Source organism: Camelus bactrianus, chromosome 12 (assembly GCF_048773025.1).
Source record: "Camelus bactrianus isolate YW-2024 breed Bactrian camel chromosome 12, ASM4877302v1, whole genome shotgun sequence".
NCBI lineage: Eukaryota > Metazoa > Chordata > Mammalia > Artiodactyla > Camelidae > Camelus > Camelus bactrianus.
Window position 1 is genome coordinate 34,263,581 of NC_133550.1, and position 18,128 is coordinate 34,281,708.

At 41.4% G+C, this 18,128-nt stretch overlaps 1 protein-coding gene across 3 annotated transcripts in view; it reads right to left on the minus strand.

Moving 5' to 3' along the window:
- Positions 1 to 18,128, minus strand: part of DRAM1 (DNA damage regulated autophagy modulator 1) — a 109,887-nt gene that overhangs the window by 49,045 nt on the left and 42,714 nt on the right. Inside the window, exon 6 of one of the 3 annotated variants that reach the window (XM_045522493.2) lies at positions 6,625 to 6,692. The exons of the other annotated variants lie outside the window; for them this stretch is intronic. Coding sequence (XP_045378449.1) covers positions 6,651 to 6,692 — 42 coding nt within the window. The 3' untranslated portion in view covers positions 6,625 to 6,650. The remainder of the gene's footprint in view (positions 1 to 6,624; positions 6,693 to 18,128) is intronic. 3 annotated transcript variants of the gene reach the window in all.

The following is an 18,128-nucleotide window of genomic DNA, read 5'->3' on the forward strand; positions in this document are numbered from 1 at the left end:
CAGGGCTCACAAGAAACCCATCTTTCTGATGGATCCTGGGTTGTTTTTTTCCCTTCATTTAACTCCAGAAGAGCACTGAACAGTTTCCATATTGCTGGCACATGCCCTGATGTTTTGGCCAAGACAATGTGACTGCCATACCTAACCAGACCTCTCCCAGAATGGTCATGAAGTTCTCCTGGGCACAGCAGTAGCTGCTCTGCTCAAGCTGTGATGCAAAGCAGAAAGTTGTGCCACCTCGTTCCTTTGTACCTATGTTTCTCTGGAGGCTGTCTTCTGCCCAGAAGGAAAAAGGCCTTCGTTTCCATTCTAGGGATCAAGGTGCAATAATAACCCACCGTAGCTAATCAGCCCACTCCCTTCCCTATGAAGTGTGCAGGCACAGAAAATCCCTGACCCTGCCCAGCTCATCTACCCCTGAGGGACCTTACGATAGCTAGCATGTGAGAGGAGAGCAAATTTAAATGAAATCAACATGAATTTCCTTCTAACAATAATAGTTCTATTCATTCAACACTTACTGAGTGCCCGGTTACCTACTTGTTGCCAGAAGAGAGACAAAGCCCAGCTACCCTCTTGGTAGTTTGACAAGAGGCTGGCTGAGTGGATCTGTGTTCACACAAAGGAGGACCAGCCTGATGCCAGAGGCTGATCACTGAAGGCTCCATCTTTGGACAAGACCGCTTCCTCAACCAGAAAATGCCCGCTATTATATACTACACCAGACGTTCTCTGTCATGATTTTCCTATAAATCCGTCGAGCTGTACAGGATGGGCTCCTTCCCCTAGAGCCATTTCCAGAGTGCATTCAGCTCTGGTGGGTCAAGCACACATCCCTCTGGCAAGTGGTGGCACCCAGGGTAACCACACCTTCTGCTGCCTCTCTCCATGGAGACTTCCCCAGGAAACCATGCTTCAGTTCCTACTGTGAGTTTCTAATAAGGTTGTGTGTCTACGCCACCTTGGTGTGACAGCACACTGGTGTGAAGAAGTTGCTCATAGTCTTGTGGAAAAGAAATCAAAGGCAGTACTAGATGCAAATACACTTACAGACACATGAGGCAAGAAAGGACTTGGACAGGTCATGATTGCACCCCAACTCCCCACAGGCAGCAGATAATGAAAACACATAGTTCTGCCTGATGAGCAAAGTACTGGAGGGCCGCTTGTAAAGGGGCTTAAACTGGTTTCTAGGCCCTCATTTTCACTCTCCAGGGAAAAAAGAAGCCTTCCCACCTACCCGGAGGACTGTATCTGACAAGAACGTCTTCTAGGAATAAACCTCCAAAGGAGGAGATATTCACTAAAAGAGACTAATTTTTGTGGAGAACGAACCACACACCAACTCTTGGCTTACACTGACTCATTTAAGAGAATTAACAGAAAATACTAAGTTTTTGCTACACATACAAGTAGTGTTTCAACATAAGCAAATACTCCAAGTGGATGGAAACATGGCTACTGGCCCTTTGAAGAGAAATGGCAAACCTAGGAAAATACTCAGACCAAGGCTACTATGTTCAGATGAGGCCTTACGCACAAGTGCAGGGCTGAGGGGAGAGAGGTGCTGAAATCTGCCCTTTATTCCTCTTTCAGTTTGTATGGGTACAGGCACCTGGAAGAAGGGGTGCCATACTTTTATTCCTCACACACACTACTCACCCACAAAGCCCACTTTTCCTAATTCATTTGACTGAAACAGCTCCTTTTTATAATAGGTATCATTTGTATGTGCTAATAGATGCCTTAACTCCCTTCAACTCAAAGCCTTTCAGGACTTGACAGTTCTCAGAGCAAGTAGGGTAGAGGGTACCTGACTGCTATAGTTCAAAGCATCCATCCCAAACTTGGAAATGGCAACTTCATAAAGGCCTTGGACTTCTGCTAGGACTCTGGTCTTTTCCCAGGGAGTAACCAGGGAACTTTGGAGAATAATTAGCCCTGTTCATTAAGGTTTTGAGTTTTTTTTTAACTAAATGCTTTTATTTTGAGATACATGTAGATTCATATGCAATTGTAAAAAAAAATACAGAGAGATACCATGTCCACTTTACCAAAGGTTTAATTTTTGGATTGGGTTGTTTGTTTTTTTATTAAGTTGTATGAGCTGTTTATATATTCTGGAAATTAAGCCCTTATCAGTCTCATCTTTTGCAAATATTTTCTTCCATTCCGTAGGTTGTCTTTTTGTTTAGCTTATGGTTTCCTGTGCTGTGCAAAAGCTTATAAGTTTAATTAGGTCCCATTTATTTTTTCTTTTATTTCTATTGCCTGGGTAGACTGCCTAAGGAGAACACTGCTAAGATTTATATCAGGGAATGTTTTGCCTATGTTTTCTTCTAAGAGGTTTATAGTGTCTTATCTTATGTTTAAGTCTTTAAGCCATTTTGAGTTTATTTTTGTGTATGGTGTGAGGGAATATTCTAACTTCATTGATTTCCATGCAGCTGTCCAGTTAACCCAAAACCACTTGCTGAAGAGACTGTCTTTACTCCATTATATGTTCTTGCCTCCTTTGTCAAAGATTAATTGAGCAAAAGTCTGTGGGTTTATTTCTGGGCTCTCTATTCTGTTCCATTGGTCCAATATGTCTATTTTTGTACCACTACCATGCTGTTTTGATTACAATAGCTCTGTAGTATTTTCTGAAGTCTGGGAGGGTTATTCCTCCAGCTTCATTCTTTTTCTTCAGTATGGCTTTGGCTATTCTGGATCTTTTGTGGTTCTATATAAATTTTAGGATTACTTGTCTAATTCTGTGAAAAATGTCCTGGGTAATTTGATAAGGATCACATTAAATCTGTAGATTGTTTTGGGTAGTATGGCCATTTTAATAAAATTAATTTTTTCCAATCCAAGAACATGGGATATCTTTCCATTTCTTTAAGTCATCTTTAATTTCCTTAGTCAGTGTTTTGTAGTTCTCAGTGTATAAGTCTTTCACTTCCTTGGTCAGATTTATTCCTGAGTATTTTATTTTTTTGGATGCAATTTTAAAAAGGATTGTTTCTTTACTTTCCTTTTCTGATATTTCATTGTTAATGTAAAGAAATGCAACTGATTTCTATGTGTTAAACTTGTATCCTGCTACCTTGCTGAATTCTTTCATCAGGTCTAGTAGTTTTTGTGTGGACTAAAGGTTTAATTTTGTAAACTAGTATTTGCTGAACACTTTTTCTGTGCCTCAGGAAAACAGAGATGCCTCAGATGAGATGTCTGCCCCTTAGTACCTTAGATTCTTATGATGAACACACACACAACAGATCTCTTTGATGAAGTTTATCATGCAAATTGCCAAGAGGCAAGTGAGCATCTTGGAGGAAGAATACTGGGAAGTGTCTTGGGGGCTAAGGAGAAGTGAGTGTTGGAAGGGCAGTCTGGGCAGAGAAAACAGCATGGGCAAAGGCTCAGAGTATGAAATATCATGGTGTGTGCTGGGAGCCCTTCAAGTACTTCAGCATGGATAGGAATACAAAATTCAAGCGAGTTGAGAGGCATCTGGGGAATGAGAAGGGAATGTGTGATTCTGGCCTCCCACATTCTATGCTGGGGAAATGAAAAACAGATGGGAAATATGCTTCCAAACATGGCCCAAGCATGGCTCTCAGAGAAGAGGAAGAGAACCTTGTTCCGGTTTGAGGAGCCCACAGAGCCCTCACTTCCAATCTTTGGGCTATGGCCCACTTCCTTCCGTGATCTTCACCCAAGGCCAAGGGCAGGAATTCTAGCTTACATCCTTTTTCTGCACAAGTACAGCAACTGGAATGAAACAGAGTGCCCCCCTCTACCAGTCTGGGCTGCCATATGGGACATGCCAGCTCCTGTCTGGCATAGAAATTATCCAGAAGTCCTCTCAGAGCCCAGTGAAGAATGCAGAAGATAGTCGATGGTGCTGTTGGCAAGCTCAGCAGAGAGTAACCAAAGTGAGGGCTGTAAGGCAGACCACCTAAGCTGGGAACCAAGTGGAAATCCCAGTCATACTTCAACCCAGAGAGCTGAGATGAGGCAAATTAAGTAGAAGGACTCCAGGCCCAATAAGCTGAGAAACAGCTGACTTGGAGTATTCTAGCCGCAGATGTCTGCAGAAGGTACTAGTAGAGTGAGGAGTGACCAGGTACACAGGGAAATCACTCTTCAAAGACAGTGAAGATCCAAGGAGAAGCATAGGACCTGAGTTTCCACCTGCCCGCCTCCACAGTGATGCAATAAGCAAACCCTTGTTACTTCCAGGCAATCTGGAGGAGAAGATAGGGAGGGGATACTGAGACATCAACATAAGTTTCCTTGTTACTCAGCAGGATGGGGCTCATAAAGAAGACTAGGTAATTTATAGAAAACTGAGAAAGCCACATTTTCTTTGAATAAATGAGTATGTTGTCTGTAAATAATCAAACCCTCTATATGTGGTTTATGAACATCCCAACCAGGTTTTGAATGAAACAAGTCTATTTTAATTTGGAATGACAAGGATTCAGTGTTGGTTGGTGACTTCCAAATCATGGCCATACTCTGTACCAGTGCTAAAATATTTCTTACTGAGGAAGAGATGAGCTTTTTTTTACCTGTCTGCAGGTCCAAAGATGTGACAACCCTGGTACATCCCCGTTAAAGGAGACATGGCCATTATAAGAGGACTGGGGTAGCCTTTGGGTCTGTGAACTGGTTTACCCCAGGACGACCTGCTTTTGTAGTATTCTATCTTGTCATTGAAAGGGGAGGAGGGAAAGAGAATGGTGTGGGAATAAGAAGAAAGCAGTATCCGTTATGGGCAGGACTTCAAGTTTGGTGACTTATGAGTCACAGATGGCGATATTTTTAGGTATTTTTGTAACATTAAAAGGGAGATTTTCATCCCCCACGGGGATGTATGTGAAGGGCTGTACTCATCTGACCTTTACTCTTACCTACGTGGATGTACTGGAAGAAGTGGGCTGGTCCCAATACTTAATAGTTTTCTTTTTTATACTCTATAAGTTAAATGTGCCCACTTTTCCTTGTTTCGGTGGGGGACAATGTCTGCATCGGGGAAGCAGCAGGGGCAGAAGAGAGACAAAGAACTAGCCCAACAGAGACCATCCAAATAGCTTGTTTTTCTAGTTTACATCTTCCCTAGGGCAAGGCATAGTTACGGGTCTATTTTTTTAAAGGTCCTCAGCTTAAGTCCTATGTCTGGTAGAGTAAAAGGAGATGATGACAATGTTTAGCAATTAATTAAATTAGTAAGGTAAGTGCTTATGTGAATAAAAAAAGTTAGTGTGACTCTAGAGGAACTACTGAGTAGAAAACCTCCACAGATATTCAAGTTAATATATTTTCACATAATAATCCCACTGAGGTCTCATGTAACACATTTGTTCAATTAAAATGTTTTTAAGCACTACAAGTTGAATAAGAAACAAACCTAACAACAAGGTCCTACTGTTTAACATGGGGAAATATAGTCAATAGCTTGTAATAACCTATAATGAAAAAAATATGAAAAAAAAAATATATAACTGAATCACCATGCTGTACACCAGAAACTAACACAACATTCCAAATCAACTACACTTCAATAAAAAAGAAAAAAAGGTGGGGGCAGATTTTCTTAGTGAGGTTTGCTGTGTTAACAAACCCCCCCAAATCTCAGTGACCTGTTACAATAGTTTTTTTTCCCTCATGCTCTCTAGAGGCTGAAGTGGGCCATGGCTTTCACCAGGCCCTGTGAGTAAGAAAAACTCACTCCTCCTCCTGTATGTCTCCCACTTACCTTCACACCACAACCATACTCACAACACTTTTGACACCAGATGTGGGAGGTGGGCGTGTTCCCACAACAAGCAATTCTGCGACACCAGCTAGATATCCTATAATTCAACTCAATTCAGACACTATCTTCCTGGAAATAGTGTCAGATCCTATGGGTTAAGGGCTCAGTCCCACAAGAAAACCCCTCCCCCCACCACATAAGATGCCAGTCAAAAGTCCAGGTTGTCACTTGTGCTGCTGACCAATTATCCGTAGATCAAGTATTCCTACCATCCCCCTTTTGGGATTGATTAATTTGCTAGAGCAACTCACAGAACTCAGGAAAACAGTTCCCTAACTTTATCAGTTTATTATTAAAGGATATGATAACAGAGGGAACATCCAAAAAGAAAAGATGCCTAGGGCAAGATCTGGGGAAGGGGCTTGGAGTTTGTATGCCCTCTCTGGGTGCTACTCTTCCAGCACCTCCATGTGTTCACCAACTCAGAAGCTCTCTAAACCCTGTATTTTGGGGATATTTATGGAGGCTTCCTCAAATAGACATGATGCATCACTAACTCCATTCTCAGCCTCTCTCCCTTCTCCAGAGAATGGGAGGAGGGGTTGAAAATTCCAAGCTTCCAGTCATGGCTTGGTCTTTCTGGTGACCAGCCACTCAACCAAGAGTCACCTCATTAGAACAAAAAACACTACTATCACCCAGGAAATTCCAAGGGATTTAGGATCTCGGTGTCAGGAACCTAGCTAGGTCAAAGACCAAATATTAGAACAAAAGATTCTCCTAGTGCTTTTATCTCTTAGGGAATTACAAGGGTTCTAGGAGTTCTGGGCTAGGAATGGGAGCAAAGAAAATATATATTTTCTATTATCTCATACCTTGGGCTTTGCTCTTTCTTCTCATTTCAGGAGCCATGTTGAAAGAGCAGCTTTGACTTGGGACATGTCTGGAAAAGTGCAAGAGAACCAAAACTCAAGATGAATCGTAAACCTCTGCTTCAGCATGGTGAGTGCCATATTTATTCACATTTCTTTGGCCAAAGCATGTCACATTGGCCAAATCCAATGAGGTAAGCCCATAAAATTCTCCTATCAGAGACACAGTAAATCACCTGACCATGGACAGGGAGTGGGTGGGTAATGATTGAAAAAAATAATATATTCTGCCATGATAATACAAACTCATTATATTTGGAAAATATAGAGAGGAAAGAAGAAAATAAAAATTACCTGCAATCCCACTGTTAACACTCTTCTAGGATGTGTGCCTGTGTGCTTGCAACACTCAAAGTGCATATGATAGTATTTCCTTATTTTTCTATATTAAATTAAATCCAGCCTGAGTGCTCCACAGGACAAAATTGGCAAGAAGTTCAATACCGGATAGCTTTCCCTGTTACCTTCCCCTCTCTCGGGTGGTGGAGAACTGGAGTGCTACATGGGCAGCTTAAAGGGAAGGGCTCTGTTCTGATGCCTCGTCTCCCTCCAAGCTTATGCAGGGGAAACTTCAGGAAGGGGTAAGGCCATCTGGGTTCCCACAGAAAGTAGTGTCAAGTTCTCACACTTAGACATCCCTTATTCAGGTCCATCTACCTCACAGGCATTAGAGTCCCCTCCTGCTCAAGGCTTTAACCACCTATTGTTTGCCCAATATCATGTTCTGTCAGAACCACAGGAAGGCAAGATGCAGACCTCTAGTTCCCCTGATTTGGCAGAGTTATAATTTGGGAAAGCTTAAGTGTGGCGTGGGGGGGATGGGGAGGTGAAGGAAGAGGGATGGGATGTGAAGGGAGGGGGATGAGATGACCAGAGTTTGCATGTATTGTAAAATGCTTTTCCCAATGGAATGAGCAGATATCTCAGAAGAAAAACAGTGTAACTGTTAGGATCATGATATAAATGTCAAAAGTCTAAGAAACCAGATATGGAAGTATTGAACCATAAGTCATCATAGTTCTTCTGTAACCAAGGGGAAAAAAATCACATTTTTATAGAGTTAGAAAATACAAAATCAGTCTACGAATACTGTTTGATGTACAGACTTACTACCGAGACCCCCTGTATTCACATGTCCCACCTCCACTATTCTTTGATACACTGCTCTTTGAAAAAGCTTCACTTTCTACCAAATGTCAGGGGATATAGCTGCAGTCAGTCAACAAATCAACAACCTTTCTCATCACTTGGGGTGGTGAGGTGGGTCCCAAAACGCCAGTCACAGTTGCTTACTCCAAGGAGCATATAGTCCTAGCTTTAGCTCTTCTTTCATGTACTGTAGCTGAGGAGAAAGCCGAGTCCTCATGAAACCCATTAACTGCCTACCCATCAGCCTATGCACCGTGTTATAGGGGTCAGTCAGTGCAAGGGCCAGCTGCCCTGCATCTAAGATAAATGGAGAACTTGCAAGAAAATACACGAAGGCTGATAAAGCCAAACATATTACAATATTTGCCTGTGCAATCTGTGTGTTATATCTTCTACCAAGGAATGTCAGCCGAAGAAGGAAATGGAAACCATTTCCAATGTGGGCAACCTCCCCTCCACTACACATGCTAGAGCTGGGGCAGTGGATATAAGAGTGGGCAAAATAGAGGAAGTGCAGGAGGGTCCCTGAGAAGGCAGATCAGAAAAGAGGTCAGCTCCTGTACTTTGAATTTGTTCCTGGAAAAGAGAGTTTTTAGATGGGACCCGCACAGAGCTGTTTTACTCTTCCAAGTCTGCTTGGGGTTCTTTTGATGTAGTTACTCCACAAAATCGCACATCTCCTTAATTTAAGATTCAACTTCAGCTAAGGGCCCTAAAGAAACAAGGCCTCTTTTGAAAGAACAGAAGAGACCAGAAGCTTCTGGGTTCAACAGGCCACTGTTTAAACTGACAACCTGCTCTCCAACCTGAGGGATGATAAAACTTTACAGGCTGGGAGAGAATTCCGCTTCAAGAATGTCTGCTTCTGAAAGCTCACTCTGATTGCCCTCATCCCCATTAACAAAAACAGATGTGTGCTCATGAGTAAAGTAAACGTTCAAGGTCAATATACATTCCTCTCCACCAATCTAGTTTGGCACTTCAATATGAGAAAATAGGCTGTGAGGCAGAGTGGAACTTTTCTATAACACTGGTGTTGAGTGACAGGACTCACATCTGTGTATTAAGTTAACTGTTATATTAAATATCTACAGAACAGACTTTCTCTGTTTCATGGGGAATGATCTGAGCTGTAGTAAATCTACTGACATGGAATAGTTATTCTCTATGAGAGAAACAAGAGAATATATTTAAGAGCCTGAGTTTGAATCCTGGTTCTAGTGCTTACTATCTGCGTAAACTTGGGCAAGTCATTTGACTTCAGTTTGTCTCTAAAATGGGTGTTTTAATAGTATGTATTTCCTACCTTGTCTGCACCAAGCATATAAAACTGTGAGCTCATTCTAGGATTACTCCATGGCACTAGAGGAAGTCGTATTCAAGAAGGCTAGATACCTAAACTTGTCTGCATTCATTTTTCCATCAAATATTTCAGTCCCTACAATATACCGGGTAGAGATACAGCATGAATGTTGAAAGACACACCTGAAAGTCATCATGGAACTTATGGTCTCCTGATTCATCTGCAACCCTCCCTAGATGTAACCCCCCTATTATCACTCAGCACCATGAGCATGGTGTTTCTCAGAGTTATTTGAACCTAAGAGTCACCTGGCATTCTTGTGAAAAGACAGATTCTAAGACCTCATCTCATCCTACTGAATATCACAGGGGGATTCTGACTTCCTTTACCTCATTGGCAAAATAGGGAGCAGAGAAACCCCTACCATAGTCTTACTGTGTGTTCCAAGATAAAGGATATGGGAAAGGTCTTTGGAAACCATGAGGTTTCTTTCCAGTGTGTGGCATCCAGCCTCTCTCTGGAGGTTCAGAGAAGCCAGCCAAATGCCACTCAGAGCCTGTAGTCTGTCCTAGTGTCCTTCCACCCCACCTCATCTTTCTGGACTTTCTGGAGACATGAATCAGAAGCCACCACCCCCGTTTTAACTTAATGAGCCAGTGGGTCTTAGACTGGAACCAGCCTCAGGTCCATCAGCAAGGTGGATACCCGCATTGCATTTTGAGAGTACCTGTTACAAAGCTTCAGAGGGCCAGTCAATGGCCATGCATAACTAGTGGCTTCCAAGGAACAGCCCTGAAATGGGAAGTGAATCCAGAGATTAGGGTGGTGAGCTGTATGATCTTGTTAAGTTTTCATCACCCAGCCTCTGCCCACCTCTCCAGCTTCATCTCCCACTCCTCCACCCAGCCAGTAGCCCTTGACTACCTCCAGAATAATAACTACATTTCCCAGCTTTCTTGCTAATATGATCAATGGATGTAAGCAGAAATGTCATATGGCTGCAGGAACAGTCCACAGTAAACAACTGGCATGTGTTTTATTCCTTTTCTATCCTGTGCCTTCCTCCATCCTGCTTCTTGGAAAGCAGATGTAACAACTGAAGCTCTAGCATGTATTTTGGATTTGGGGAATGACTATAAATTAGGTGTACTGGAAGAGAGAAGCAGTCCTGAGCACCATATGGAGCCAAGCCTCTGGTTTAGTATTGAACTATCAACCTCTGGACTTTTACATAAAAGAGAAAAAAAGCTTTTATCTAGTTTAAGCCAGTGTTATTTTAAGTTTCTATTTCTCACCTCCAAAGTGAGTCTTAACTGATACAGTGCTCAGGAGAATGGATTCTGGAAACAGACTGCCTAGGCTCAATCAGTTATTAGCTCATAGCCACAGGTAATTTGCTTCACTTCTTTGCCTCAGTTATAAAACGTGAATGCTAAAGACAGCATCTGCCTTCGAGGATTGTTGTTAGGAATGAGCTAATATACGTGAAGCTTAAAACATGTGAGGCCTGGCACATAGTAAATACCCAGAATAAAAGTGTGCCCCAAAGGAGCCAGACTGAAGGTTATTCTCTCAAATCAGAGGTAGGCATTTTAAGTGCTGCAGGGCTAGCAATAGTGCTAATAATTATATCTTTTAAATTTTTATGGAATCTTTTCAGCAGTTATACTTGAACTATGTATTATGTATGTATGAGTTATGTATTCTTACTTGCATTCCACAGAGAAGAAAATGCAAGCTTAGGGACGTTAAGTTAACATGCCCCAAATCACATAGCTAGTAAGGCGCTGTTTTAGGAATCATACCCAGGTCTTTTACTTCCAAATTCCCTACATTTTCTGAAAAACTACACATGCTCTTGAATGCAAGTTGTTGTACTGCTATGAACTCTCTTTTTTTAGATGCCCAGTGCATATACATTTTGGGGGAAAGGGATTCCCAGGCTAGATTTTTCTATTTGTAAAGAATCAAAAAGGATGCCCAAATTCCCCATGTAAGGAATTTTGTTTTCTGGTCACTGACAACTCAAATGTGAATAGGCTGTGTATTTGATCCCATAAAATGTTAGCTCTAGAATATACTTTGAAAAAAGGGACTTGATCAGGGCTCAGCTCAGGAATGGGGGTGGAAGAAAAGCCTTGATCCATCTTGATTGCAGTCTGGATAACAGGGGCTGATTCTGAGTGACATTTTGGGCTCATCCTAAAAAGGGCCCAGAGTTAAACATCTACGGTGGGAGCGAGGCTTCATAATAGCGCATGTGTTTTGAATTGGCAATTCTTTGAACAGAAGCAGTTTGGAACCAGGACTGGGAAGCTGCTGCTCACTAGAATGTTGTAGCCATTTTCCATGTTCCTTGAGGGCAGAGCAGGTGGTTCCCACTGCATCTGGGGGGATTTAAGTTAGATGCTGGGAAGAACTTGCTCACTCTAATTAATGATTGTGAAAGGCAGACGCAAATGTGGTTATATGTGCAAAGAAAGTATAGGAAAAAAATTGTTCACACATCCTTTCATCCTTTACTCATTAATCTTTTCCTGTTCTGTGACTCTCTGGTTCAGACTTCCTAGAATTCTTAGGCACTGGAAACTTTCTGAAGAGCTTCAACTGCTTAATTTCTAGCTTCCTAGCTCTTCCCAGCCTTACTCTGTGAGAAAGGTGACTGGTAGAGATGGATCAGAAAGCAGGCAAATGATTTCAGCTTTGCCTGCTGGCCCAGCAGCCCCCTCCACCTTCCATTTTCTCTACTGTCCTCATCAGTACAAGAATGGGATTGTCAAAAACAAGATGCTCCACCCAGTGTATTAGAATCAGGGAGGGATGTAGCCATTGCTTGTGCACCTTGCTGCCTGCAGAGATGAGTGCCTGAAACCTAAGGGCTTGGGACTGGAGTCCAGCCCAAGGGAATAGGAAGAAGCTCGGCAGGGGCCAGGGTGACATACCTCCCTGTGTGGCCTGGCCACTCAGGTTCCCTTGTGCACACAAAGAAAGGATGAGATTAGGTGAGGGCTGAAGACTCTCCAAATTCAAAGTTCCTTGGAGACAGAATATAGAGGATTTCTATCAATGGAAAGTGATTTCTCTGTCCTCTATCACTTTTTGTGGGATATACTCCTGAATCTTGTTTGCACTTTCTCTTAAAGAAAAAATTGTTTAAGTCTAGGTAAATCTCCTCTCCTAAATGGGAGGCTCTGTGTAGGGACAGCATGGGAGGGAGGGGGTAGTTAACAGTGAGGGAGGATGTTGTGAAAAATGACAATATCAACTTAGAACCAGTCACTCTAATCTCATGCGTTTAACTTAGATAGGGAGGCCTGCCTGTTTTATTCTATTTCACAAGAAAATGAGAAAGAGGGGATAAGTCAGAAAAAGTTAAAAGTTGTGTATATCCCTTTGCCTCCAAGTGTCTTGTAGCCTGCCACATCATTAAAAAGTCCTACTGTGTAAGTCTTACAGCCAAAGTTAGAGGAAGAAAATTAATTTAAAAGAATTTTTTATATCCTAATGAAGTTTGTTTGTTTCTTGACCTGTACAAAAATTTTTTTTCACTTTAAAATGAGAACATTGATGAAGGGAAGAATTTCTTTTTCAACTCACAGGCTCTACATTTAGTCCAATAAGAACTTCCACTGTAAAATGTAGTTGCCCGAAGTGAATAGAGTTAACAACAAGCAGTTGAAGAGTTGCTTCCTATGATTTTCTGTCCATAAAGGTAAAGGGCAAACGTACAATGCTATCTATCCTGATTCAATCTCAATTTTTTCCTCCGAAGGAGAGAGAGAAACCTAAAAGAGAGAGGAGTTGGCTCTCAGTAGCTTTCCATTCAGCTGAGAAAGGAACAGCTCTGGTTGCTACAACTTCCATTGCTCTTTCTTGCTGTATGCAGAGGGGTGGCACTTCCTGCAGTCCACTATTGCCCCCTGTTGTCCGTTTCAGGAAACTCACAGGGCAGCATGAATGGCTAAACCTGGGTAAGTCATCTTGACACCCTCTAAACTTTTCTGACCAATTTCAGAAATTTGAAACTGTGATTCCACCTTATAATTCACTGAGGGGCAGTTTATAGTCAAGTTACATCGTTATTTCTGAAACTTAGAGAATGTTAGGATCTTTGGAAAATATTTAGCCATTGGTTTTTTTACCTAAGTGTGCATATTAGTTCTGAGAGATCTTAGCAATTATTATGTGAAACCAAAGAGGGTTAGGAAATGGTGGGTTAAGTAAATAATAACTAAAAATTAGATAACCCAGTTCTTTCCTGCTGGCCTTCTCAGATCCTTTAATATGGATTGTGTGTCTCCCAAGGAGAAATGCAATTCCCCCATAGCACTTGACAACAGAACCACTTTTTTATATGAATTTCTTATAGGGCCAGTGTTCCAGGGAATAAACTTGGAAAAGTGCTAATTGAGTTCAAATGAATCATACTACAAATTTGGAAAGTGATTCCCAGGGAGGTGTCAGTGACTGGGTGGCGGTAGAGCCACTGTGAAGATCTGTTAGGAGGCTCCAACGCTCCCAGAGCTGCTGCTTCACTAGAGTGCCCACCCCAGACTTGATCCTTAGTATTTCTGTCTCCGTAACATGTGTTTATTTGTGGAATGGGAAATGACATTGCTTTCAGTCAAGGACATTGGGAAAGTGAAGTCAACCCCTTTCAAGTACGCCCCAGCTCTTTGGGGAATAAAATTTGCTTCTGGTATTTTCGCTGTCTCTTGTGAGGAACTTCATTGTTTTATTAAAAACCTGTATTCAACAAATACTTACTATGCACATGGCTTCATGCTAGTTGGATGATACAAGATGATATACCATATTGGTTACAAGCAAAGGTTTAAAGGTCAAGTTCTGGTTCTGCCACATTCTGGCTGTGTATATTTGGACAAGTTACTTTGCATCTTTAAGACTCAAGGTATAGAAGCAATTTAAGTGTTCATCAATAGATGAACAGATTAAGAAATAATGGTGTATATATACAATGAAATATTATTCAGCTTAAAAAAAGATCTTGCATTTACAACAACATGAATAAACCTAGAAGACATTATGCTAACTGAAATAAGCCACACTTATATGTGGAATCTAAAAAAGCTAAATACATAGAAGTAAAGAATAGAATAGTGGTTACCAAGGGTGGGAAGGTGGGGGAAATGGGGAGATGTTAGTCAAAGGATACAAAGTGACAGTTATGTAAAATGAGTAAGTCTAGAGTTCTGATATATAGCATGGTGTAGTTAAGAATATCATAATGATTACTGGAAATTTGCTAAGAGATAGGTTTTAGGTGCCCTCACCACAACAACAAAAAATAGTAACTATGAGAGAAGATATATTAATTAGCTTAAATGTAGAAATTATTTCACTACATATATGTATATCAAATCACCATGTTGTATACCTTAAATATGTATAATTTTTATTTTAAGAAATCAATTTAAAAATAAACAAAAGACTCAGAATTCTTACCTATAAAATGCGTATAATACTAATCCTTTCTCAACATGATTGTGTTGAGAATTAAATTAGAAAATAGTCTTGGTATTCACATGATAGTTCCACCATCCCTACCCCATCCCCAACAGATAACAAAATCTGAGGATGCTCAAGTCCTTTATATAAATAGCTAGTACAGTCAACACTCCATACCCAGGGTTCCACATCCATGCAGATTCAACCAAGCAGATTGAAATCTGTGGCTGGTTGGGTCTGCAGATGCAGAGCCCAGATACGGAGGACCAACTATACATGTAAAATGTAGGTATTTGATAAATATTTGCTGCTATTATTATAGTCCTCATAATTATTACTGTTATTAATATTATCCCTGCCCTCAAGAATTTAACAGCCCAGTCAGAGATAGAAGACATGCACCCTCAGAAACTTCAAATAATATAAGGGAATGGAACAGGGATAGCAACCAGGCTTAACATCATTTGCTGACTCCAGTGAGCCTTTAGTGGCTGCCTCAAGTGCTATGTTGAGAAGAATTCTGAAGTTCTTGCCAACCTTGGAGGGAAAATGCACCAGTATTAATTAGTGATTTTTTTCATGGGACTGGGGAGTGTGGATATAAGATTAGATGACACATATTTACCATTCTTAGAATGAATGATGAAATGTCAGATGTGACAGATTAGATAGAACAGTCATATCTAGAGGAGATAAGATAGCTGGACCTGGAGGATGGGTCTGATATGAATAGAAGGAGTTGGAGTAAGGAAAGGAGAGGCATATCTGGCACCAAGAATTTTGTAAGCAAATGTGTCATTGATAAAGTCCATGTGGCCTATTTGGGTGGCAATAAGTAGACCAGCCCGTCTAGAGAAGAGTTTGATGCTAAAGATTAGCTCTACAAGTATGGCAACCAGAGATGCTGAGTTGGTGACCCAACATCAAATAAGCTGTCCAATTATTCCCACAAATTCCTTCTTATGTACTGGGCCATGTGCCTGGATTTGAAGTTCAGAAAATGTGGTAAGTCTCTAGCATATTGTCTACCATGGACCTATTTAAAGCCCTTTTCCATCACCCTTGTTCATGAAGACCATCCTTTCATGTTGAGTCCGTGGCTGCTGTTCAGTGCCCCTCACTCTATATGTACTTAAAAGTCCTTACAAATGCCTTCCATCATGTACATATGGTATTGCAGCCCAACGCATCTGATTCTCAACAAAGGCACACATGGATAAAAAGTCACTGAAAATGAAAAGTGAAGAATCAACCTACCAGAAACTGTAGCTTCCGTCTAAACCATGTGCCTCCTCTCTATACAGAACTGTGCTTGCTCTGGGAGGGATATCAAAGAGGTATTTATTAAAACCACAAATAAGAATAGGAAGTTTTGAAAAATTCAAATTCAAAGTTTTGCAAAACTTCATAATGAGGTGTAATGAGATTTTATTCATCCATTCTTTTTTTTGGAGTGTCTACCACAAAGCAAGCAATTCTTTATTAGTTGGGACTTGTGTGGTTACAAGTGACAGAGACCTAACTCAAACTCATTTAAGCAAAAGAGGGGGTTATTATAAGGGATAATACGATGTCTGTGAAACCCAAAGACAGGAATGTCCCTGGGGCATAGCAGCAACTGAAGCACAGAACATGAAGACCAGCAGGATTCTCTTTTATTCTTCTTGTCTCTGTGCCTTTGCTCTGTTAGTTTCATTCTTGGATCTAGCTAGCCATCAGCTTTCTCTATGGGGTGAAAAACATGGGGGCCATTAGCTCGCAAATGTACCAGTATATCTACATACCTCTGGGCACTAGAAAGAAATTATCTTAACATTCTCTCTGGTTCCAAGTTTAAAAATCCCTGGGAAGGACTCACTGAAGCAGTTCAAGTCAGGTAAATTCTAGAGAGTCATGAAACAACATGGCAGCTCCTGTGGGAACCACAAAGATGAACCACAAAGAAGAAAAGAGGAAACTTCTGGAAGAAGGGAAGTGAGGTGCTGGGCAAACAAAACAAGAGGTACCGATTATACCTTCCCTTATTTATTTTTTTTTATGTCAACTCAACTTAGGTCAACCAACAATTTCATTTGTTTAATAAGTACCTATTTGCTTACTGAATATCATCTATGTGCCAGGTACTATGCTAGATTCTAGGAATGAAATGATGACCATGATGCCTCTTAAGAGTGCTTGGCACTTAAAAAAAAAAAAAAAAAAAAAAAAAAAAGAGTGCTAGGCATCCAGATACAAAGAAATATAAAATATCCTTGTGTACGACCTCTAGGAACTTACCATATAACTGGAGAAATTAGACTATATATTTGGAAAATAATCAAGTGGCAAGCTCTGTGCTATGGATGATGAGGGTAAGAGAAAGTAAATGGGGTCAGTGAGGCCTGGAACATTCAAGGGAAGCATCTTGGAAATGGTGATAGATACTTCTGCAAGGTCTTTAAAGGGTGAGGAAGTTTTTGTTTATGACTACGTGTGTTTAAAGTGCAGGATTTTCACAATATCACACTAAGTGCAGCCCTCTGCTCCTGGCTCTCTGCATCTGGAGTTCTGGAATGCAGCCGTCAGCCAGTGGCCCTGTTCCTTTCTCAGAGACAGGACTACCACCCACAGCTCTTCAGATAGCCTTGTGTTTTATTGCCATGATCTGTTGGATCAAAGCCTCTGAGTTTGATGCAAGTTCAGAATAATTTCCTTCAAGGATTAACTCATCTTTCTGGGCTTGGGGAGCTACACAAGCAACATCTGGTACAGCCTGCAGAGGGATTCTTCACCCAAGGAGTTTCAGATTTCAACATGTGAGCCACCCTGCTGAATAACATCATAGACGGGAAACAGAACTCAGAGACCTCCTCTTGTAACGAGAGCTCTGTGTAACGCCCCGCGGTCATGTTTTGCACATGACTATAATAAATGGTGCAAACTGTAACAGGTTTTTTATCACTTTGCTTCTTGCCAAAGGGACGGAATTCCACACTGATGGGGTTGAAATCCCCTTGTGAGTGTCCTCTGGGGCCATTCCATAGCCCATCCTAGCATGATTAACAACACCCTCCCTGTGCGTGGACCAGACCATAGGCTCATATTTTAATATAGTCACAGGGAATCTCTTGGTCAGTTCCTTTTGTCAGATCCCATCTATCACCCACCTCTCACATCCCTATCTGCCCAGGCCTCCTGGAAAATCCTTGGTTGGGCCCATCTCTGTGTCCCTTGGTAAATCCTATCTTTATTCCTCCACACTGCATTTTTTATATCCCTGGCTCTGCCCTCTGCATCCCGTGGGTTAGTCCCACCACTACTGGAGTTCTCTACAAGGTCAAGATTTTACCATTTTCTTACAGGTGAAACACTGTAATAGCTAATGGTTGGTTGTTACATGTCAGGGATATATTATCTATAGGGCACTGTTACCATCACCCATGACTCACCAGTGAGGAGGAAGAGGCTCAGAGTTTGAATGAATTGCCCAAGTATAAGATATGAACCCATGTCTGTCTCACTTCTAAGACTGTGCTCTTTTTAAGGG